The sequence below is a fragment of the Aulonocara sp. 'chitande type north' Nkhata Bay genome, linkage group LG5 (assembly GCF_057382095.1).
Source record: "Aulonocara sp. 'chitande type north' Nkhata Bay isolate Kocher_YH1m ecotype deep benthic linkage group LG5, A_spYH_male_GT1.1, whole genome shotgun sequence".
NCBI classification, from domain to species: domain Eukaryota; kingdom Metazoa; phylum Chordata; class Actinopteri; order Cichliformes; family Cichlidae; genus Aulonocara; species Aulonocara sp. 'chitande type north' Nkhata Bay.
In genome coordinates this window covers 9,016,597-9,041,232 of record NC_141348.1, presented here as the reverse complement: position 1 = coordinate 9,041,232, position 24,636 = coordinate 9,016,597, and the positions used below count along the sequence as shown (strand labels likewise).

Here is a 24,636-nt window from a genome sequence, read left to right as displayed (position 1 = left end):
GCTGTTGCTCCACTCTTGACTGTCTGACTGCAGATTTAAGAACAACGTCAAACGTCGCGAGGCAGTAAAGGTTTGATGTAGCTCTCTTCACTGAGCACATTCTGCGTCTTCACTTCTTGCCCACAGGACATTTAACCGCAGCCACACCTGCTGTGAAAAAAGTCGGACTGCTTTGGAGCGCTTTTTAAGTTAATACAGTTTTAATGGTGTTGACTTTGGCCTGGTTTTAATTAATGACTCGGCTAGAGCTGTGGGAGGAGTCCAAGAGCCCGATGATGTGCGTAGTGCTGGATTTGACTTTTAAGCAGGACAGTGTCAAGCAGGAAAGCAAAAAGAAACCATGTTTAGTGTTCACCACACAAACTGTCACAACGCAGGTGGGACAGGAACACATTACAAAGTAGGTTTTCCACAGTAACTGTATTGCAAAAGTAAACAAGGCGGACAATCATATCATTCAACAACAATATGTTTGTTCCTCGGAGTTGAATTTGCCATTTCTCCATGTCTTAGAAAAGTGAGCTATGATCTCCAACAGAATCGTCTAAATACAGAAAAATATATTTCAGGTCAAAAAGGATTGTAAATACTTGGTAGTACTGTGAAGAACAGTAAGGGAAGACAGCTACAACAGGTATCATTCACTGTCCTGGCACAGTGGATGCATTTAATAGGTCGGACATACAAAAATAAACCACAACAAAGCAACACACGTATTGTACAAAATAAAAACCTGAAAAGAGTGTTTGATCAGAGCGTTTCGGAGACGAAAGCAGAGCGCACTGAGACCATGTCGAAAATGTCCTGACCAAAATAACGTGGAAAAAAACACAACCCGAGGTGTGATGGAGGTGTGGACGCGGCTGCTTCGAACCATAATATCAACAATAGTAATGATAATCATGTCACATTGGAAATGGTTGGAGACAGGGTGTAGATAAAAAAGTTTGCCAACGTGGGTTCTAGTGTGTCAAATGTCCGTGGCGCCCCCCAAATACACAAACGCCTAAAAAAGAAAGCAACAAAAAGTAAAGGGTAAATTCACAACTTGATGAAATATCCAAAACCAAAAGAAAACAAAAACTCTTTAGAATTGTACAAGTATAAAAAAGCTACAAACATTAATAAATTACATCACTGACACATAAACACTTCACAAGGTGCTAGTAAAATAACTCCAAAACCCTTCAGGATACTAGAACTCGAACAAGAGGCTGGTCATAGAAACTTTAAGTGTTGCTTTTTTTAATCCTTTTATGTAATTTTCCCTCAAAGCTTCGTCTCTCGTTCAGACAGAATCACAATACAATTAGCTTTGTGTATGTAAGGCCATATGACAATAAAATGTATCGTGTCTTCGATTGTTTTCCAGGCAACACCTTTACGTCTAATGACAACATAATACTAATAATAATAAAAGTGAACCTCTGTTATTAAAAAAAAATACAAATAAAAATTAGGACTATAGTGTATATCCATATATATACTTTTATTCATTTATTCTTATTAGCAAAACCGGTAAAAATGCTGAATGAAGCCTTAAGGGGAAAGGATACAAAAAGTAGTAATTTAAAAGGCTATGTACAAGCTACATTCTATATACTGTGATGTGTGAAGCTATAAAAATGCAGAGATGCGCCTATGTTGTCGGTGCTGCCTGGGAAAGCAAAAGAAGAGAGAAAGTATCCCCATGTAACCGCAGACGTGACGTGGATGAGGCTTATCATCAGCTCCGTGTAGTGTCAGTAATCCTATGGCCGGTCCTCCTCCGTCTGACTGCGTTCGCTTTGACAAACATCTGGACGGCGCTGCCCGCGATTCGCTTTTTGTGCTTTATAGTCGCTCCTCATTTGCGATCCACGGCTCGGCACAAACGAACAAAGGTTCCCGCCGACAGAGACGCACGCGCGCTAATCGATTCTGATCAAACACGAGGACGTTGGGAAAGGAGGAGGTGAATTTTCCCAGTTCAATCGAGCGTGGCAATGATAAGCCGCATCCAGTTAGTAGGAAATAACCCTCAAAAACAAACAAACCAACAAACAAACAAAAAAAAACCCTGACCCAAGCGCACATGCAACTGAATACATGCAAGGGATACTTTCACAAATCTTGGAATGACTGCAATGTAATTCTACTTCATGTTTTAGCAACCCCTGATAAACTCACAGCTGTAGTAAAATGAGACATGTTCTCTTAAAAAATATTTATAGTAGGTTCTGTACACTTTTAATATCTGAAAGTTATAAAGTATAAGTAGAGGCAAAAACCTATTTGACTGATGTTCTTCTTAGAAATTCAAAAATGCATGATTTTCTTCTTCTCCCATCTCGTTTCAGTCTTTTATCTCTTTTCCACGTCGTTGGCTTTAATCGGTGAACGGGGGGGTGAGGTTGGGATGGGACCCAGCTCGTGAATTCCCAGTCCTACGACAGTCCGCTGCATGCTACAGAAGGAGCTTTCCATTTCGATGGATCTTTAAAATCTTTCCAAGTCTCTGTTTGGCTGTTGCCATGCCTTTCTTTAGCCGCTTAGCTGCAGGAAAGACAAGAAAAGACAAGAGGTAAGATGCCGAGCCAGCTTACAACATTTTGTTTCCAAAAATGTAACAAAGTAATACATCCTGACATGTTCGCACCAATATTTGCTAGCTTAGTGGCCTTTATGCTGGAACATGTTCATTGGTCTAATAGCAAAAACATGTTTAACATACTCATACCCAACAGGAGCCCCACAGGGCAACAACAGCACCTCAAGGCGCTTTATATTGTAAGGTAGACCCTACAATAATACATACAACAATCATATGACCCACTATGAGCAAGCACTTTGGCGACAGTGGGAAGGAAAAACTCCCTTTTAACAGGAAGATAGTGATTTTTCATCAACACTGTCTGAACATGTTGTTCCAGACTTTTGCTTGTGTCCAACAGACAGTGGAAAGACTTACGCTCACCGCATACTTTGTTAGGAATGTCCGGTCCAGCTACGAAAGACAAATATCTAATTACACAGTCACATGTCACCACATGACCTTTTGAAGTTCAGTCCAAATAGAAAGGGGAAAGAAAGGTGATTTAAGTGCCTCTGAATGGACTGGTCTGAGAAACTGCTGACCTACTGGGATTTCCCCTCACAAGCATACAACCATCACTAACACAGAATGGCTCAAAACAGAGAAACTATCCAGTTGGTGGCAGTTCTCTGGGTGAAAATGCAATTCAGTTCAATCTCATTTAAATAGCGCCAGATCACAACCACAATCGCTTCCAGACGCTTTATATTTGACGGTAAAGACCCTACAATTATACTGATAATAATGCCTTGTTAAGGGCAGAGGTCAGAATGGCCAGACTGCTCTGAGCGGACAGGACAGCAGCAGCAACTCAAATAACCCCTCACTACAGCAAAGGCAAGCAGAAGAGCATCTCTGAACCCACGCCATGTCAAACCTTGAAACAGATGGTTACAGCAGCAAAAGACCACATGTGGGTTAGTAATGGAGTCAATCACTAATGTCATGTTTGTATTATTGATTGATTGAGCATACTTTATTCATCCCGAGGAAAATTGGGTTAAGGCTGCCAGCCGTGCCAGCGCCAACGTTTATATTAAACATTATAACCGTTAAACACACAGGAGTGGCTGTAGCTCAGGAGGTAAAGAGGTCATCGTTGACTTTACCTCTGGGTGCTGCAGTCTACATACCAACTATACTTGACAACATACTGACCCCAAGCTGTTCTCTGACGCTTGTTAGACACAAAGCGTAGCACACAGTGCCTGCATGAATGAGACTAGTTTTACTGAGTGCTCAGGTAGAAAAGTGCTATATAAGCATTTGCATTTGTAATATTACTACTTTGCTAGTAACATTAGGCAGCATGCAAACTCAGATCATGCAGCTCGCTGCTGCGTTAAGTGTTTGTCTAATCAAGCCAAACTTGGCTGAATGGGCCACGAGGGGATAACTACAGTAAACAACAAGTGGGATTTGCAGCAGTGGGACTGTTTGTGCTTTGGCATCTTTCTTCTGGCTAATTTTAGTTAATGCCAGTGCGCCTGCTATTCTGACAAAATGGGCACTTTTAAAAGTTAATGCCAAATTATAGCATGTTGTGTTGTGGCCAGCAGAGGGGAACAAGACAGATCGTTTAAAATTCTGTTAAATAACATGTCTAAATGTCATTTCAATACTGGCGGGAAGAACCACATGCAAATGTAAATTAAAAAGCAATGCATTAACGAGAAGCTACCTAAAAGGATCCCTAGAAAACCTTTAAGTGAGACGCATTTCCTGGAGGAGGGAGTCACTCCCTCTAAGTATCCATCATTGGCAGTTCACAACAGTTCACACAACTGTCTCTCATTACAATAGGTTGCACTTTGCACGCTCAAAGAGCAGCGGCCGCCAAACCAAACTGTTATTTGCTAATTATTATTGATTACTAGTCCGGATGAAGCTTTAGAAATTGTAAAAAAAAAAAAAATCCTGGAAAGAACTTTCATTTGGCAAGATGGAAAACATTCATTTCCCTGAAAAACTGCTCAATTTAAAAGCCATTAGATATTCATTCATTACTGCTCCATTACTGAAAAGCTGCTACAAGAATCTCTGTGTAAAGAAGGCGAGCGATTCAAATTTATTCACGGGAAGTGAAATCTTAATCCCACAGATTACTAAAGCTTTAAAGACGTTACACGCAGCATTTGAAATTTTCTAACGAACAAATAGCCGTGCCTGTGCTTAAAGGGGACCTATTATGCTTTTCCTTTTTTCCTCTCTCGGAAACACACTGTTACATTGGCGTTAAATCGCTCATAACATACACTGCAATGGTTTAAAGGGAAATATATTTAGAAGTCATCACTGTGAGGCACAAAGTTCTGTCTGTTTCTGCAGGACCAACAACCAGTGACAGTTGCTCTGAGGATGACGGGACCATCCGTTGTGTATTTTCTTCTGCACACTCCACACTCTGTACACGTGCTCACCTTTGGCGTCTGCTGAGCCCACACGGTCACCCTTCGCCATGCCGCTGCTGTTGGTGCTTGTGGAGTTGGTGCTGTTGGGAGAGGACATGGACGGCCGTCTCTGGCTGAGGAAGACCCCGGGTGCCATGGGCTGCGGCCCTCCCGGTGACTTGACCGTTCCAGTGTTGAACTCGTGGTCTGTCAGGCTGCCGTCCTGGGAGTCCAGATTGTGCTCCGGCGAGCTACTGTCCTGAGAGATTTTCGGGGGCTCCTCTATTACTAGCGCCTTCTTTTTGGTGCTTTTCTTCTTCTTCTTGGTTTTTTGTTGTTCCTCCTTTTGACACATCATTTTTTGTTTGAGCAAAATGATCAGAAATATCTACAGTTGTGTAAGAATACAGTGTAAGTAATTTACCTGGTGGGAAAGCTTTGCTGCAGCCGCAGCCAGGCCTGTTTCTATGGACGCCACCCGGGCTCCATCTCTGGCTGGCCGCTCGTGTCGGGGAACTGATGGTCCTACGCGGGCTGCCAGGACATCCATATTGGGGTTTAGAACATATTTCTTTCATAAAACTCTGAAGCCAAGATGCTTCTTAAACAATGCCAGTGTTCACCTGTGGGGCTGTACGGAGTGTCGTCGCTGCTTTTCCGTTTCTTTGATCTCGATTTGAACACAGGATTATCCTCTTCGGACTCCAGCGAGGGGTAAACTAAAATCGAAACGTGGAACAGATTACTCACATGTCATGCATGTTAGCTCATTGCTGAGAAGTTGCAAAGAAAAGCTGCAATTACTTCAGTTTTCTGTAAAACGGAGGAAGTGGCAGCATGCGGTGCAGCTGCAAAGCAGCTGTTGACTGTCGGTTCACAGTGCAGCCATTCCAATCTAGACCTTTTAATATCTGATAATTGGATGATCAAGATAAAAAATGACCTGTTTATAAAAGCAGAGCAGAGTGCCAGTCTGCGGGAGAAGCTTCGGGATTTTAGAGCGAGAATGTTCGTGCTAAGAACAACTAATTGGACCAATTAGAAGTTCAAAAAGCTTGTAAAATAACCGTTTGGAACGCGTGTTAATCGCTTATTAACAAGCTAGGAGGCTCCAAACAGCTGTGTTTGGATGGGCTTCACAGGGAAAGCATTTTGCAGGAAAAAAAGATAAACTGGAGCAAAAAAACCCCAAAGAGACGCACGAAAAGTAAACATAAGCCCGTGTCACGTACACGTAATGAAAAGCTCCAGGCCAAATTGAGAAATTAAGCTCCACAAGCAGATACATAAGGGGCCAATTTGTTTTTAAAGCACCTGTTAGCAGCAGTGAGGATCAGACATGGCAGATACATTATTTTCTCATTCATGCGCTTGAAAAATGACACCAGACTGAACTCACAGAGCTCCGATCAGCTGCACTGTTTTTAGTTTTTGAATAAATCAGCCCTCCTGCACATTCAACTTTATTGATGTAGAAAACAAAAAGAAACAAAAAAGCGCAATAAAATAATAGTGAACCACTAAAAGTACTGCAATTTAAAAAATATATAAAAATAATAATGTAACAAAAATGTGTTTTAAGGTCCTTTAAGACCCAAATAAATATAAATGATAAAATATAAAGACATTGCAACTACTGTGTTTTAGATTTATGCATTTAGAAACAGCAAAACGTGAGAAATCTCAGTGAGGGAGTCTTTTCATTTTTAGTTTTTCCAACAAATCCTACAAAATATGATTCAAAATGATTGAGGGTTGCACTCTTAAAAGTGTTCAACTGGTTTTGATGCCACGGACACGTCCTAAAATTGTCAGATTGGGTCCAACAAAGAGCACCTTGTAGAGGCAGAGCTCCTTAATAGTAAAAAAGTTCAAAAAAATGCATCTTCAAATAGCTGAACAATTTCAGAAAAATGTTCCTGAATGCAAAGCCTTTGACGATGTCATCGTGCGTCATCAGAAGAGTCGGATAATGTGAAGAAATCAGTGCTGATATCTGTGATCTTCAGGCTCTCGGGGAGCTCTGCAGTAAACATGGATGTGATTCTCTCACTGAAACAATTGCACAGGTTACTGTCTGTGGACACTTTTAGGATCTTCTGATTCTAAATCCTTTGTATCAAAACTAAAGTCTGATTATGTCTGAATATCTGTTTTTCCACTTAGCCAAACAGTTATTCAGTTCAAAGCAATTCTCAGTCTCTTGTGTGGAGCTACTTTTCATGTAATGCTTAAAGACAATTATTGGTGCATTAATATGAAGGCGAACAACAGAACAGTTCCAGTACAAACCTTCATGAAGCTCGTTTTTAAAGCGTGTATTTGTTTACATTTTGCAAACCATCTCTTTGAAGCTAACAGACGCAATGACAACATCCTGATACACATTCCCATTCCTGATCCTGATTACAAGAATGTTTTACCATGATTAAAGTTATCCCACTTCTAATTAGAGAAATCTCTTTACGTCTGCTCTCCAAAGTCATTCATCCTACGCCCTTCAAAGCTGGTGGGTGTAATCGGGTGTAGCGCTGAGTGAGAGGTTGTTTGGATGAGCTGTTTTAATATTTTGGTTAAAAGGTGTTTTCTGTTAGAGTGACGGCTTCCTGCTCCACTCTGTGTGTAGGGGGAGGAGCACACATAAACATGCATGTTTTTTTGGAGACATTTTTGGGGTTAATGCAATCCCAAGACTCCAGCATATGAAATGTTTACCTAGTTTCATCACTCTGATGGTCTAAGCTTAGAAAGACAGCCATCCAGAAACACACTCTATCTTTTCAGTTCGTGTTTTTGTCTCATTTTCAGCATTTTCTTGGTTTCCTGTGATTCTGCCCAGACAATAGGTAGGTGTGACTTATAAATTCATAAAGTACACTGTAGCTGAAAAAAACACATCCTGGGTACAATAGGGCAAAACAGGGAATGCTTTGGAACTTGACCAGCACCAGTATCATGGAAAAATGACACTCGTTACCGCCGTCACCCCACCCTGCCCACGATGACAGGAAAATGAGGAAACAACAACAAGTTGGCATTTGTCGCTTACCGTAATCCGAGTCCTTGAAACACGCATCCATGTGATCTTGGTCGTCGTCATAATCTAGACTCTCAATACTGCTGCTCTTCCTGGGTTTCTTTGGCAGACGTTTAGTCGACCGCTTGCTGTTGTTTCCGCCTCCTCCTCTGCCGGCCTTCTTGCCGGCCTGCGAGCTGTGCGAGTTGTTCTTCGACTGGCCGTTGTTTTTGGCCTGGCTGTTGCTCCACGGCTGCTGCAAGCTCTCTGAAGACGACAGGTTGGCCATGGACAGCATGCCCTGAATGGCCTCCTGTGTGCTGGGAGATGCAGGTGGCTGACTGTAAGTATGTCAATAAGAAATACACAACAACACAGCCATTACATGGTGGTCAACACGCTGGCAGAGGTCAAAGAAAGAAAGAAAGAACTGAAGAAGGCTCTGAACCAGATCTCGGTGTAAGCTAGATTACAAACTGTGCCTCAGTGGAACAAAGAGGAAGGAAAACTGTCAAAAACAAATATCCTCTTTAAGACATCGCTCCCAAAATGAATCCACACACCCATTAAGCTATCACCTGCTGAGCTGCCACAAGAAACAAAGCGACTATCACACACCGCTATAATGAAGCTTCAGCCCCTCTTCAAAGCACCAACGATGTGATAAATTAACATATTTCATCAATGTTTTCTTTCTTTCTTTCATTGCTCATTTGTAGCTTTCAGTGTGGTGGAAATAGACCATCAAGAGCTCGCAAACAGCAAAAGGCAAAGGGAAGAGCCTGGAGCCACGCAGCGTTTGATAGATTAACACGGGATGAAACAAACACTGACTTAACACAAACTGCTGACAGAATCGGTGTAAACTGTTGCTCCAGCCGCTAGCTGATTTTTCAGCTCTGAGCGAAGCTGTAAAATTCAGCTTTTTCATCCAATTACGTCGCCGCTGAGTAGGCCATTTGTTTGTCAGTGCCTCGGTCCATTAAGAAGAGCTAAAATTCATTTACTGAAGGAAAAGGGGGTCCAGCGGGAGCCATTTAGAGATTAATGCTGCGCATGTACTCTAACTCAAATGAGTTTAGAAGTCCAAGTTCTGTTGGTGTTGATGGGAATGCAGCAGAAAATTGACATCGGGGTTAGGTTAGTCTACCTGTTGGTGCCGTAGTCGATGCCACCCACTTGCTTGCTGGCCTGCAACAGGTCCAGAATTCCTGCGGCGCTGCCGCTCTTTTTCTTCACCTTGGAATTGCGACTTTTGACCTCAGGCTTGGCCTCCGTGTCTATGTGCAGCGTCTCTTCATCTGAGGAGTCTGTGCTCTGGTGTTGAAGGAAGTGAACGTACAGGAAAGAGATATGAGAGAGACTTCAAGTTTCTTTCCTTTTCTGGCAAAAAAAGGAAAATCCATGTTCGCTTTTCTTGTAATGGCTTCTTTACTGCAGTCTCACTGTTTATCATAGGACTGCCGCCAGAAAGTCTCAGTAGGAGGCCCCAGGGCACAAATGAGCCGTCTGCCCCCGTCAGCCCCCTTTTTAGTTATTCACTTTAACATAAATGTTTTTAGAACGATGCAAAAACAGGCAATATTGATATTTGATTCTTCTGCTGTCGACTACATTCTCATTTACTAACCTTACCCCACACAAAGACACTCTAAGCAAATGTAGGGCACTTGCAGCCCCTCAGGACTGGACCCCTGGGATATTTGCCCACTTTTTCCATCTGCTGATCCAGTATGGAACTACAACCTCGTTTCGAAGAATAGATTTGTGAATGAAAAACCCACATTTTAATGTTAATAGTGACAGTTTATCTAACAGCTCTATTTTAATGCCGCCGTGCTTTTTTAAAATTTCAACTTTCTTTGTAAAACACTACAGAGATTTAGGACGACACCAGCTGCTTTAGTGTTAAATTATCTTTTGACATCATTTCATGAAATGCCAATAGTTAGTGGGGGACACATGTGGACTGTCACCCAGCCACTTTAGCATCAGGGCTCTTCTTCTGTGGTTCTGTTCTATTGGAGTGTGTACAGTAAGCAGTTTGATACTGTCTTGCTAAAACATGTAAGGCCTCGGCTGAATATTTTGTTGCCTAAATGGCAGCATGTGTTTTTATTAAACCTGAACATATCATTTAGTATTATTGGTGCCTTCACAGGTGCACTCATGCTTCTCATGCCATCAGAAGGCAGCATGAGCAACACTTTCTACTTTAGTCTTTTGGAGCTGAGACGCAGAAAAGAAGGCAGAGTATCTGATTCCTTCGTTGTGTGGGGGTCTTTAAACTTCTTCTTAAAGCCTTGCTGGCTGAGGGCTTTCAGATAGTGATAATCTAACACTGGTTTTCAGTCTTGTCCCTTTGCTACATAGATTATTTTATATTCTCTTAATCAATAATTAATTGCATGAACCACAAAAAGAAGCCTTAAATCAAATGTCCTCCTCATCGTGATGAACCTCTTCATATCTTCTATTTTACCAGAAATGTTTAAGCTACTTTCTTTGCACGGCTCTGTCACAGCAGGAATAGTATACACACGTTTCATTTAACAGGTTTTTATACCAAATGCTCCCAGTGGATGGTGTCGTGTCACATGTTGTATGAATCACTACAATATGGAGTCATTATGTTTACCTATATCCAGTGTGATTAAATAAAAATGTTCCTAATTAATCACATTAGAGCTAAAATGTTCTTTGTCCTTTTTTCAGTCTTCTGTTTTCTCGTCCCAGCTTCTTTGAAACATGTTAAATTCAAAAATATAATTTTTTCATTAAAAAGACAAAATTCAGTTTTAACATCTATTTATAATCTTTCATTTTAATATGTATTTAAATGAGTGGCATGGCATCACAACAACACAGAATTTGAAATATCCGGGGAAACTGCAGATCAAGGCTGTGATATGGGTTCTAGTGACCTCTCATTAGTAAACTTGGTCTAGGCTTTTTCTTCCTCTTCCTCCATTCATGCCACAGCTCTTTCTCTCATCAGTGTGTGTGGCTCCACAGCACAGGAAGTCTCCGCCTCTGAGTTAAAGGAGCACTGCAGAATTTTTTCACAGTCTGTTTATGCATCACATTAACGTCATAACTGCTTAAGTTTTATGGATAAAACGCCAAAACATTAAATTCTCTGTTAAGTGCAAAAACTTTACATTTATCGAGTGTGCGCGTCTGTCCAAAGTGATTCCACCACACAGGTCGTGTGTATTATTTTTTGGAATTATTAGTATGCTTCATCAGCACATAGAACTTACTGTAGGTGGGCAGTGAAAGTTATTGTACAAATAATAAATAAGTATAAAATATAAATTTTTACATTTTGTCATTCTGTTTGAATGTCTCATAAATACTGATGTTCATATGTTAAAGCTTAGTGTAAAATGTCATCAAATATAATAAAACAAAGGCGCAGAACTGGAGCTTACATCTTACTGCAGTTTGCAAAAGGACAACTGTTTATGAGAATCAACCTAAACAAAAATGTAAGCACTAATTTTGTATTGATTATTTTTCTCATTAACGGTGGGAGGCTGACGATTTTCAAGCTGGGCCTCAGTGTTCCAACGTTTGGGAATAGCAGATACAGGTGATGTCGTACATACCTTAGTCACCGAGGGTTGAAACTTTGTTTTTTTGGCTGGCTGAATAGGTTCTCTGATGTCTGATAAAACTAGGGAAAAACAAATGTAACAATCAGCACCATAACATCGGAATTAGTAACATTTTAAGACTAGTCTTCCAATAAGACTAACAACTAGGGATGGGTACCGGTATCCGGTGCCATTATGGCACCGGTTCTGACATAAACGGTAGTAACCAGACCGAAAAGCAGCGCACATTTCGGTGCTTTATTTCGATGCTTTTTTTTCCCTGAGATGTCATACACTTTGGATTCTAGCCAATCATTTTACCTTTGCAAGCATAGTAGGCGGGGCCAGGTACGTATGTTCTTTTAGAGCAGATTAAAAATGACCAAGGCAAAGTGGTCAAAAGTCTGGCTGTACTTCACAGCAAAAGATGCAAACTCAGCAGCCTGCAACAAGCTGATACTGTGCAAAGGAGGTAACACCTCGAATCTGATGAAACACCTGGCGACGCATAGCATTTTGTTAAAAGCCGAGAAATGCGCCGTATTTGATAGCTTGCTGCGAGACCTCACACCGAGCACATCTACTGCGGGTGTGGTGCCTGTTATCGGACCCGGAGTTAGCAACATCCCCAAAAACCCGAAGAGCAGAGTCCTGGCCCCTAGCCCTGCCAGGTAGCAGAAATGATGAGGATGATGATGGAGCAGCAGCCGTTCTTCTCTGCGTGAGTAGCTTAACGTTGTTCGTGTGTAATTTACGTTGAGTAGGCTAACCACGTTATTACATTAATGTGAACTAGCAAACATCATCATGGCTACATGCAGCTGTCTTCTTGTTTGATGGCAGATGCTCCCTTCACCCTGGCCAAAAAGGCTAAAATGACCAAAGAAAAAGTGGAAAACAGCTAAACATAAAACCTAAACAATACCCATCCCTACTAACAACAACGCTGTGGTAAATCGTGCTACCACAAGTTAGAGATTTTTAGAGTTAAAGTGGACACTTTTGTTATTCATACTTCGTCTTTAGCTGAATTTCCTTCAGCTACAGTCACAAACGAGCTGTATATACTAACTCGTGACAAAACAGGGCTTGCTCTTCTTTAACAACACATTATGTAAATGCAAGTAATTCGACTTGAATTGCCGAGATTTTCTTTCTTTTTTGTAATTTTACTGAAAATTTAGTCAATCATCTGATAACTATGTCATTAAAAAAGTAGTCATTTTACAGTTAGGTCAGCAATCAAAACAGCAGTGATGCTTTGTGCCGTGTAGGCTGATGTTGTCACAGTTCTTAATCTCTCAAACAAAGCTCTTTTTTTCCAGATGTTAAGCAAAAACTGAAATGTCAGAATGGTTTAACCATTATTTATGTACAAAAATAAACCAAACTGTTTAATGCATCTGTCTTAAAAAATCATTTTACAGAGCTAAAACATGCCCCTAAACATGTTTTTAATTTAGAACAGGAAATACCAGATCAAGAGTATATCGCTGAGTAAATCTTTGGCACTTTTTGATACATACGCATTGAAGCCGATACTCTGAAAATTGCCCAGTCTAACTTGATAATTTAAACAAACTGAAACACGAACCAAATAAGCCCAAAATACTCACAGGAAAGATCTCTCTTAACAGTGTTCTTTTTCCGTCTGATGGGGAATTCGTCAATCTTCAGCTCGCCTTCATCTGAGACGTACTCATACTCGTCTATCACTGGCTTGGTTTTGTCCTCTTTTAGGTTTTGTAATGATCCAAAAACACTTGAGTTGGTCTGAGGTTTCAGGGTCTTGGAGCTGAAAATGAAACCGCAGGACAATAAGGGAGTGATACGAGGCTCAGCCAGGCGCTCGCAGCGAGAAGTCCTTGAATTAGCTCTAATGGATATGCTGCTGATAGCCACATGGCTCTACAATCACCAAAATACACCACATGAGAAAGCTGGCGTGCTCGTCTCTTCAAAGACCTGAAGTCGAACATTTACGTGGCGATCGCAGCCATTCCATACATACCTCAGCAGTTTCCTGTGAGACATAGTAAAGCTGAATCTGTCTTTATTGCTTGACAGCAGTGTTCTGTCAAATTTGCATTCCTCCTCCATTTTCAGCAGGGAATCGGGTTTACTATTCTGCAACATTCCAAGGAAAATAATGTCAGAGAAGCTAAAAGTAATCAGCGTTATGTTAAAGAACAGAGAGGATGACAGATATCTTGGTGTCGCTATTTCTGGTTCACTGCATTAATGAGAACACTTCATGCCAATTTAAACCGACTCTGTACTTTTATTTCAAAGGAAAGATTAATTGCATATAACTATGTTCCCTCAGTTCTACAGAGCATCTGAGCCTCTCTTAGCTCACTGTTTTGATTCTAGCTGAAGTTTAAAGGAAATGTGGCCTCTGTCTCATGCCTTCATTTTTACACTTCAATGTAAATGTAGCTAACTGGAACTTAAAAAAGTAATCGTATAAATGAAGAAATGATCTAAAACTTGGCACATAAAGATTCTCAGTCCTTGTGTACTTTAGGAAACCTGTTAAACAATCAGAATTTAAAAAAAGAAAAGAAAAGACGCTGTCATTAACTGTTTCATCAACTCTTAAAATAAACCTTGCTGTTAAAAGGGTGAGTACCTCATGATGTTAAACCCAACAGGTCAAATTTTCTGACCCAATTTTCACTAAACCAAATCCACATAGAGGAATGCAGAACGACTGCCATGAAAGTCCCCACTGATCACACTGTAATTAACTGCAACCCAAGAACATCCATTTTCACATTTTCAAATATTCACTCCTCAGCTGTTTTTGTTTCCTATGCGCTGTAATCTGAAACAGAAATTTCACACTGCCGTGCGACACCGACGAGCTTTATAGACCTAACAGAGAAGCTGCGAGCCTCTGCACAAATGAACAGTGATCACAAGTGAAGATGTGGTTGTCAGTGACCTTGGTAAAGGTCTAACGGGGTCTCTTCCCCATCTGTAAATGTTTGGCCTGATGTGAACGAGCAGTGGGATGGAGGTCCTTGGAGGGGTTTAATACATTCCACAGCAGTTTGGCATTGTATTTTCCAAGAAACTAAAGCCCTCTAATGTCTTCCGTTCACCAAAATTACACTTTCTTTTTCTCCCCGCTAAAAACTTCCTCCTGTTGTTCTACAATAACGATACAACACGCTTTAAAAGGAGATGGGGGCATATGTAAATACTTAGATGGAATGCACTGGATATGGACATGGCGTAATTCCATTAGGTAAACTCTGGGAGGGCGGACGTTTCTGGAGAAGCCCTGATGAGGTGCAGGCCTCAAATGTGCGACTTGGGCCGCATCATTACTTTGGCTGATTGCTTTGAAGTGAAGTGTTCAAATCATTGTTGGATGGTCCTGCATTTTTTCTATTCAGCTGCTCAACTTGTAACCTTCATAGCTTATTGCCTAAAGAATTTCAAATGCATTGGCTGTTGCAGGCCAAGGCGAAAGTCTTCACCACCATTAGTTTAAAATAACAGCTCCGGTAAACTTACCTTGTACTTCCATTTCGCTTCAGTCTTGTTTTTATTCTGCTCTCTGATATCAAACTTTTCCACATTGTTCTGCTTTGACATTTCCTTCTCAGACATGCTCAGGACATTCTTAACAGCCTGGAAAATGAAAGCAATTACAGAGAAACATAACAGAACGATCAATCGGTGAAACTGTTCTGCCCTGCAAAGGCAGAAAGTGGAACTGCAGTTTAACTGAACTGTGTATCACATGTCTAATCTATAAAATCTTAATTCAATGCTTATACATACAATCATTTTCACAGATGTTATGTTACACCTCTGCAGTTAAAAAACGATGACCTGGTATATGACCGAGCAACGGCCACCCTTACGTAGACATAGACGCACTTCTTTGATTAAAAAAAGCCTGTTTAGCATGTGCACCAGTTAATGCATACTAGCAGGGAAAGCTGTGCAGCCAGTTATATATGCTAACACTTTACAGCTGCCTGCAGGCAGCAGCTGAACATTTCATAGCATAATCAGATACAGAACGGTTGACCTACAATGAAACTAGAAACCATCATTTCTATAAAAAAGTGCTAACATAACTAAATGCTCACCTTAGGCTTTTTTGGCTGGTCCATTTTACTCAAAATGTCCTTTGCATGGGACTCCAGCGCAGCAAAACTGGAGGGTTTAGGAGGTGGTGATGACTCCTTTGCTGACTTTGCTTTCTTCTTTCCTCCTTCCTTGACCTTTGGCACCTTCGGAGGCTTGGGCGTCTTTGAAGGTTTGGGAGGCTTGGGTGGTTTAGGGGGTTTAGGGGGTTTTGAGCTTTTCTTTCTGGACTTCTCTCTGCTGGGTGAGGGGACATGTGCTGGAGACATGGCTTCTTCAGGCTCGGACTGGGTGGACAACGGTTCCTCAACTGGTACCTTAATTGGAGCTTCGCTTTTAATGGCTTTTGTTGTGTTCTGTAAAAGAAATCAAGGTCAACTTTTGACTTTGTAACCTGCCGTTAAACCTTCTGTGAGTTCATTAAACCTAAATTAGGATTTTGTTTTTATTATTTAACTTTATCACTGGTGTGATCATTTACAACACTTCAGAATGTAGTCACCTGGTACTGCACTTTATTTTCTACATAAAATTACCTGTCTCGGGGCTAAAACATCGACACAGACACACCTATGGGCAATTTAGAGTGACCAGTTAACCCAACCCCACTAACTGCATGTCTTTGGACTGTGGGAGGAGAGAGAGAACCCACGCAAACACAGGGAGAAAATGCAAACTCAACACAGAAAGACCCCGGCCTGATGGTGGAATTGAACTCAGAACCTTCTTGCTGTGAGGCAACAGTCCTAAGCACTGTGCTGCCCAAAGCTTACAGCACCTGGGATTCCCAGGCGGTCCAGGTGCTCAGGAAGTGTCATTTGATCAACTTTAAAGTCTATATGTAATGTTCTAATTCATTTCAAAGTTTTATTATTCAGATACTGGATCTATAGATGATGTGTTGCTGACATAGGGATGTTTCATATTCCAACATGTTTTTTAAATGACAATAATTCCATGTTCCTCAATATTTTACTAGATATTAAGAGCAGGTCGTTTGCAGTGCTGTGCTCTGGTTTTCAGTGATGAACTATGTTGGATTGATGCAGGGCAGACTGTGATATCCTTGGTCACTGGTGGGTTTAAAATCTGAGACACTGTAAGAGAAAGATAGGACCCTCAAGTCTAAACTGAAACTTATGAGAGAATTTTAGATAGAACGAAAGTTTTATGAATACCAGAGGAGAAGCTTTTAAAATCCCATCTGTGTGAAGAGTGAGCAAACTCTCTGAATATTCGATGCATAAAGTTTGTGTGTCTTGCTGACCTTTAAAATGAAAGCTAATTTAAATAATGCTTCAAGGTAAATGCAAATATTAGTGTTCAGATGCTTTTTAATATGGCTGCTAAGTAGGAGGACTCGCTTGTAGAAGATGTCATTGATTTAAGTGTATCATGTTCTTTAGTAAAAACTGCAGAATTCCAGCTTTATACTGTCAAGAAGTTACAAAGCACCTGTAATGGCAAACGTAACATGAGCTTATATATATGTATAGGAGGATGTAGTTGTCTCTGCTACACCTGAACCTAGGGACCCCCACCTGGCAAATCCTACTTTAACCACTGGGCTAACTGTATGCTCAACTAAGAGATACAAACAAAACATAAAAACACATTCTTTCTATTCACCATTTGGTTGCAAACACAATGCCACTGTGTGTTGCAAGCTAATCTTTTAGTAACAAGTTATCTGAACAACAGCTATTCATAGCACTAACATGGTATTTAATGCTAGATAAGCTAGCTAACATTTAGCTATCAGCTAAATGTTAGCTAACATTTAGCTGATAGCTAAATGTTAGCTGTTGGCTAAATGTTAGCTGCTAAGATTTGGTTTGCTTTTTGTTGCTACCACATGTAACAAAAGAATTATTTTTTGCCAAAAGAAAGTTCCAATTTTAAAAGTAAAGAAAAATTTAGTAAAGTATTTTTTATCATTGAGATTAGCGGAAAGACGAGGGCTTCATAATCTACAGAACATCAGCCTTCTTTGATGGCAATAAAATGTTAATTTTTCTGCAAATCTGACATTTGAGAGTTTATGGAGAGGCCTAAGTGGAAAGGGTTAATTTGCAAAAACCAAATATGAATATTAAGCTTTTTGATTAGCAAAAATAAGGCATCGTCCTCTAGACAAACCTCTATGGTTTCCTATATGTCATAATATGAAACATTAATTTCTCCTGGAGCCAAAAAACTATGAAATTACCACCTAGAAATAAAAATACCTCTGACAATCTGATCTCTTTGGCAAGATCCTTAATGAGTTGTGATGGCTTCATGTTCTCTGGAAGCTCATCTTCATGTTCCAGGAGAGCCTGTTACAAAAAACAAAACAAATACAAAAAAAGTTTCTAAGAAAATAGACAGATACATGACACTAGATACACTCTATTTTGTATTTAGTTGCCTCCATACCTGCTTTTTAGTCCAGGCTCTAAAGGCTCCATTGATGATTTTGGCACCATGTATCAGGTATGGAGCTGGCTGCTTATTCGCTTTATGTAAACCTACAGAGCAAAGAATGCAAATTTTATCACTGAGTGAATCGTGGCCTTTGAACTGTGAGCAGCTGGGACTACTGCAGTTAAAAAGGGCACAACGGACAGTGTAAATTCCCAGTGGTGGCGAGATTTACAGGATCTAACTGAAATAAGCCTTTGATCAACAGGAGAACAGCTGAGAGAAGATAAAGCTACTGCACTCCTCAGTGTACAGAAGAGGGACTCCCATCAACAGGGCGACTTTGTGTTTAGACAACACTGTCCTGTTACCTTAATTCAGACGTGCAGATCAACCCCAACACAGCCAAGCGGCATGTTAAAGCTCTTAAGGTGCAAGCCACCATCATCTTGCTGATTTACTCTGGATATTATCTTCTACTAGACCAGCTTTTCATGACTCACAATCCCTATTTATCTCACGCTGAGCCTAGCGCAGCTCTGTGTGAAACAAGCCTCTCCCTTTAAGGCCACCGTTTCTGTAAACCGACTTTCCTGTGACTGGCTGCCCCTCACAAACAAAGAACTAGTGGGTGGGGCTTCTGAGATTACCATATTGGGGTGTATTTCCTATCTTTGAGGAGAGCAGAAAATCACTGCCTGAGAGAGCCGTCTGAAAATACATGCAAATACACTGAACTCATTATTTGAAGCCACGTTCAATATGTGTGTCCACGACTGAACCGTATACTACATATGACAGAAAATAAGGAAAAGCATAATAGGTGGCTTTTCAAAAGAATAATGGCATATTAATGACAGAGCTTTATAGTTTGGAGGTGGCGTGCACCACACAAAATCACAATCTGGTTTTAACACATGAACATACACAGAAAATGCTGGAAACATAAACAGTTGGGCCACGCCAGCTGAAGGGAGTTTAAACACAGGCTTGTAATGGAGCAAGTGATTCTAGCTGGGCCAAACCTTTTGAAGCTAATCATCTGTGAACTCTGCGATTCACCGATTTAATGACTGAAATAATATTAGAGCATCCAGCTCCTCATCTGCGCTGCAGACATGCAGCCACATGCTGAATGTGCAGCCCAGAAAAAAAGATGCATTTCTGACAGTGTTTGTGTTTTCTCCGCATTCACGCATTCCTCTGGAGAAATATCGAGTGAAACGAGGATGAGTGTTTACATTAGAGTACCACACGCAAAGCCGGAGTCTATAACTACACCGACGCGATTTGAGACTTCACCTTTGAATCGTTCGAGGAGGTGTCGCCCCACATACCAGCACGCCGTCTCAAAGTTGGGGAAAGGAGTGAGAGTTTTGACCTTTAGCCGTTTTTCAATTTCATATGCCCTGAGGAAGATAAAAAAAAGGTTTCAGCTAAACATCATCACGGATTACTAACAAAGGATGGAATTCACAAAGTACTTCCAAAGAGGGAGAATTCATAAACAGAATTGGTGGAATTTGGAGCAGGAAAGAATTGGAAACTACTGAATAATATCAACCGAGGCCTTTAAGGTCACACTAGATCACCACAGGAATGTCTGCAGGAGGCACAGTGGATCACGTTATAACCCAGTGCACTAAAAACAAGCGTAAAGAATGAATGTGTGTGAAAAGGAAGGTGCCCAAACCTCATCTGCATCTCCACACTGAGGTTGTGGACAAAGTGTCCAGAGAACGCCAGACAGTCGACAGGTGTCAGTATTGCATTGATCCAACCTGAAGGAACCAGATGAGACAAGATAATCATCCAGTATTTACAAGAATAACATCAATGCAGCATTCTGAATGCAAACAACAACATTTCTTGCATTTTTATTGTTAAGGAAGTATTACCTGTATACTAGTGCTGTCAGCGCTAATCTCGCTAAAATGACGTTAATGCCATAACCGCATCAACGCGGCAAATCTCTGTTAGTGAGTTAACGCAGATCGCCCTGTGGGCGGGGCTGCATGGCGCTAACGTGTTAACGAGCTAAACGCGCTGATGCGTTGATGCCGTGCAGCCCCTCGCACGGGGCGAGCCACGTTAACTTGCTAACAGAGATTTGCCGCGTTAATGCGTCTGTGGCGTTAACGTCATTTTAACGAGATTAACGCTGACAGCACCAGTATATGCATGTTTTATGACTAGCCACATGCGATTTGTCCTCTCTGGTTTTAAGACAAGATAAGGCTAAAATAAGAGAGTCCAATTTTAGGCTACGTGGAAAAAATATCGGTCACTGCAGTTCAGTATCAGATCAGACCAAGTAACAAGTCCTAAACAATGTGAAAAGGAGAAGCTGCTGAAAGTGGACTGCAAAGCAGCTTGCAGTTTACTTTGGGAAGTGCACCTTCTGAGAAATGTAACTACACGTCGGGGCTGACACAGTCTGCAACTACTGTGATCGGCCTGTTCTGGACCACTGATTCCTCTTGTGCATTTCCAAATACTTTTTTTGAATTCATCAGTGAGAGAACAACAATAATCGCTTCAGTATAAATAACAATAATCACAGCATCGATACAAGAATCACAACTGTCAGCAGATTCCTAGAGGGAGAAGAGATGTGAGGGAGTGTACAAAGAGCTGAAAAACCTGAGGGACAATTATATTTGCTTCTGGGGAAAAAACAAAAAACCCCGAAGATACAGGCTCTACAAAGATTCCCCGCACAAGTGTAAATCAGGCCAACGTCATACATGATGCACCAGCTGAAGATAACAGCTGAGCTATGAGTAAAAAGGGGCTCATACTGACTATCTTATTAGCTGTTACTTAGCACTTAGCTAAGTTAGCTTCTTTTCCCACATGTTTGCACTGATTAGGAGATGCTCTGTATCTCATTTTACATCTGTATAGTGACAATAAAGGCATTCTACTCTATTCTATTCTAGCTGCTGCTCAGGAAGAAGAGCAGGTCGTCAGCAGATCAGAAGGTCGGTTGCTTGACGCTCAGCTACACCTCAAACTACCCTTGGGAAAGAAAAAAAACTGGCAGGCATGTCCGCATTGGCCTTCGTGCTGACCGTCTGATGATAAAATTTACATCACTGAGACCAAAGTGGACTCACGGACACGGGAAGTGTGATTCCTGCTTGTGATTGAGTCAACAAGGCTTCTGTCTGTCCCATTCATTCATGAGAACAGGAAAAGAGCGAAACATGTTCAGCTAGACTCATGAGAGGAGACCAGCTCTGACCTGATGGGATGAACAGGGACTGGCCTTGCTTCAATGTGCATTTGTAACACTTGTCCACCTGGTCAGCAAAGAACATTTCGCTGTGATTGGACGACGACCTCCAGCGCTCGTACAGAGACAGGTTGGCCGAGGTGGGCTTAATGAGGAAGAAGATCTTTTCTCCCTGCAAACATAATCACAATTTCCAGCGTCATCGCCATCATATGAGCAAAGGAGTGAAATAAATTCCGTGTTTCCTGTCAAAGCCTCAGAATCAGTCCCGAATATATTTTGACTTCCCATCATCCCGACACACTTCTCTAACCTTGAGAACGTGGTACCAGACAGAGGCGCCACCGCACTCGATGTGGAAGTCTGTGTAGCTGTCTTTAACACAGATTAGACAGTATTTGGTGACTTTTGGCTTCCCGAGCAGAGCGTCATCGGGCCAGTAGTTTTCTACCCAAGATAACCGCCGCACAATCTGTGGACTCTCCACTATGCTGTTCATCCTGTCCCAGACAAACAGAAAAAGAAATTAGCACTGTGAGTTTTCCATGCAGCCGGCATCTTTAGAAGCCAGATCTCATTTTTCAAACATTGCCTTCAGGCAGAGAGCTAGTACCTCGTGTCAGAGAACTCCAGGTTGATGATGTTTAATACTTTCTTTCTGTTTGTGCTGTAGTAATAGTCGACAAACTCTTTGAGCTTCATCTCGCTGTCTGTCTGCTTCGTGACATCCACCACATCCACGCTGACATCGGGACCTGAGACAAAGGCCAGGGGTGAGGAAGACACAATAAAACGAGCTGAAGGTAGAGTAACCACCTACAGGCTAAACATTTTCATTAGGCGGAAAACTGTTTAACAGAAAATGTCTGCAGCACAGAGAAGACAAGAAGAACACGCGCGCCCCCTACTGAAGCGCAGAGAGCATTGTACAGCTTTAATCATGTCATTTGTTTAATCATGTCATTTGTTTTAGTTTTAGGTCATCGACTAAAACAAATGACATTAGTCATTCGTTGTGCCAACATTTCCCTCTCATATTCACACACGTGCTGCATTTTAAAGCCACAGCTGGTGTTGGCTTCAATTGTGTTTGTAAATGAAGATGCTCTTATGACTGTTAAAACAGGGGATCTGCACGCTTTGTAAAATGTTAAGAGTAGAAGATCTAATGTCAGCAAACGAAACTTTTCTCAGCAGTGAAAAACGCAGAATTACAGCAAAAAACATTTATAATATTAACATGGATCTCTTCCAATAATAATATGCATCTCCATCCAACAACAAGAAGCCAAATCACATTAAATTTTCTCAAAAGATAATAATCACAATGTTTCATGCAGTGAACTGTTTTGAACGTTTGGAAACAGCAGGTTTGAATGGCTAACAAATGCTATGAGCTACGCTTCAAGACGTGTGTTCTTCAGTTAAAGTGAGTGAAATTCCAGTATTCTTTAGCTGTTACTTAGCACTTAGCTAAGTTAGCTGTTCATTACACCAAAGACAGCTGGCTAACATTAGCTGACAACTTAGCAGTCCACCTTCTTGTTCAAATGTCAATTCTGACATGTGTAACCTGGTGTCAGCTGAAAGGTTAACGCTCAGCCTACACGTTCAATATCATTATTACTGTTAAATTACCTTTAATGTTACTACACTACAGTTTTTTGTTTGCATATTTTTGTTTTGTTTCTCTTTCCCATTTGGTTTTAATCAAGTATTTTGCAAGTACTCACAGTAAGCTTTGTGTTTTCGTTCTCCTTCATGGACTTGCATGTACTTGTCCTGGGCTGTTAGATATCTTTACTTATAATTCTTTTATATGACTTTCAGGACATACTGCAGTATGTCAGCAAGAGCAGATAAAGTAGTAACAAACAGATGCTGTTGTAATGCACCAGCAGCAGTGGCTGACGTTAGAAAAGTAATAGAAAGAGCAATAGCGGCTGCCTCAGTAGAAGTAACTGTGAATGCAGTGGTTGTTATAGAAGGATTAGTCTAGCTTCAGTTATAGTACTGCACTGAAAAAAAGGCCATGTTGGATTTACTTGATTCAATAGTGGACATTGGTTGCACACAAACGTTTTGCTTTGGCAGAAACTTAAACAACTGAGTTAAATCAACTCAACTTATTCATAGTCAATAAACCTGTGCATTTTGTGTTCATGAAACGTGATTGAAACATGTTTAGATGAAGTAAGTTGAGCTCTTGGAATATTTTAATCCTTCACAATTTTGTCATTTTATTTCAACACTATTCAATAACCTTTACCACAGTACTACTTGATCTCTTAAATACTACATGTTGACTTCATATTACATAATGTTCAACAAAGTCTAGAGCATAGGTGTCAAACTCTGGCGCGTGGGCCAAATTTGGCCCGCAGCCTAATTACATTTGGCCCGCGAAGCCATACCAAATTCCTATTAGAGCTGGCCTACTGGTATTATACAGCTAATATATATATTGTTTAGTATTAAGCTTTGGTTGATCCATATTCAGTTTTTCAGCAAAATGTGTTTGAGTTCATAAGAAAAGATTCATTCTTATATCTGGAGGAATAAATATATTTCAATAAATATTAACGTTAGCCCGCGACTTTGTTCCAGTTTTGAATTTTGGCCCACTGTGTATTTGAGTTTGACACCCCTGGTCTAGAGTCTGGTTAACATGAAAGTTGAATGGGTCTACAACAACTAACATCCTCCTATCATTATCCTGGTTGCAGGGGGGCTAGGTTACGAGGCATGGTACACACTGGACAGCTCACCAGTCAATCACATAGAGACAAACAACCGTTCGCATTAACATTTATGGTGAATTTAGAATCACCAATCAACCTAAGCTAACTCTTGTAACTGCATGACTTTTAACTGTGGGAGGACACCAGAATACCCAGAGAGAAATCAGTGCAAACTAGCCATATTGTGGATTTGAACCCAGGACCTTATTACTGTGAGGCAACAGCGCTAACCACCATGTCACCAATCCAGGCTGGACATAAGTAGGAAAGCTATGATTTCAAGGCTTGATGCAGAATTTTCTGTACGTTTTTGTCCTTGACATGTTAAAACACAATAAAAAGCAATAGCATACACGTTCTGTGTGTGTGTGTGTAGTTGTCTGCCTCTTGTAACTCTAGTGATTTTCTCCAAAAGTTGATTCTGTTCATCTGGACGTAGCGTTTTGTGGGAGAAACATTTCGTCACTCATCCCACAGAATGCTACGTCCAGATGAACAGAATCAACTTTTGGAGATTTACTTTCCTGGATAACTGAGAATGCATCAAGACGTTCTAGTGATTTTCCT

General features: G+C 41.0%; 1 protein-coding gene across 2 annotated transcripts in view; it reads right to left on the bottom strand.

The window, feature by feature from the left end:
• Positions 1-629: 629 nt before the first annotated feature.
• The window catches only part of phf2 (PHD finger protein 2), a 40,886-nt gene continuing 16,879 nt past the window's right edge, over positions 630-24,636 (bottom strand). Inside the window, exons 5-22 of one of the 2 annotated variants that reach the window (XM_086291196.1) lie at positions 21,942-22,083; positions 21,642-21,828; positions 21,338-21,500; positions 19,784-19,871; positions 19,393-19,499; positions 18,106-18,197; positions 17,916-18,005; positions 15,690-16,043; positions 15,106-15,222; positions 13,592-13,707; positions 13,197-13,375; positions 11,593-11,660; positions 9,132-9,298; positions 8,015-8,301; positions 5,589-5,684; positions 5,390-5,499; positions 4,996-5,308; positions 630-2,535 (exon numbers count right to left, since the gene is read on the bottom strand). In XM_086291196.1, the coding sequence (XP_086147322.1) occupies positions 2,447-2,535; positions 4,996-5,308; positions 5,390-5,499; positions 5,589-5,684; positions 8,015-8,301; positions 9,132-9,298; positions 11,593-11,660; positions 13,197-13,375; positions 13,592-13,707; positions 15,106-15,222; positions 15,690-16,043; positions 17,916-18,005; positions 18,106-18,197; positions 19,393-19,499; positions 19,784-19,871; positions 21,338-21,500; positions 21,642-21,828; positions 21,942-22,083 (2,765 nt within the window). In that variant the 3' untranslated portion in view covers positions 630-2,446. Of the gene's footprint in view, positions 2,536-4,995; positions 5,309-5,389; positions 5,500-5,588; positions 5,685-8,014; positions 8,323-9,131; positions 9,299-11,592; positions 11,661-13,196; positions 13,376-13,591; positions 13,708-15,105; positions 15,223-15,689; positions 16,044-17,915; positions 18,006-18,105; positions 18,198-19,392; positions 19,500-19,783; positions 19,872-21,337; positions 21,501-21,641; positions 21,829-21,941; positions 22,084-24,636 lie in introns of both variants that reach the window. The other variant, XM_086291195.1, reaches the window with a different exon arrangement.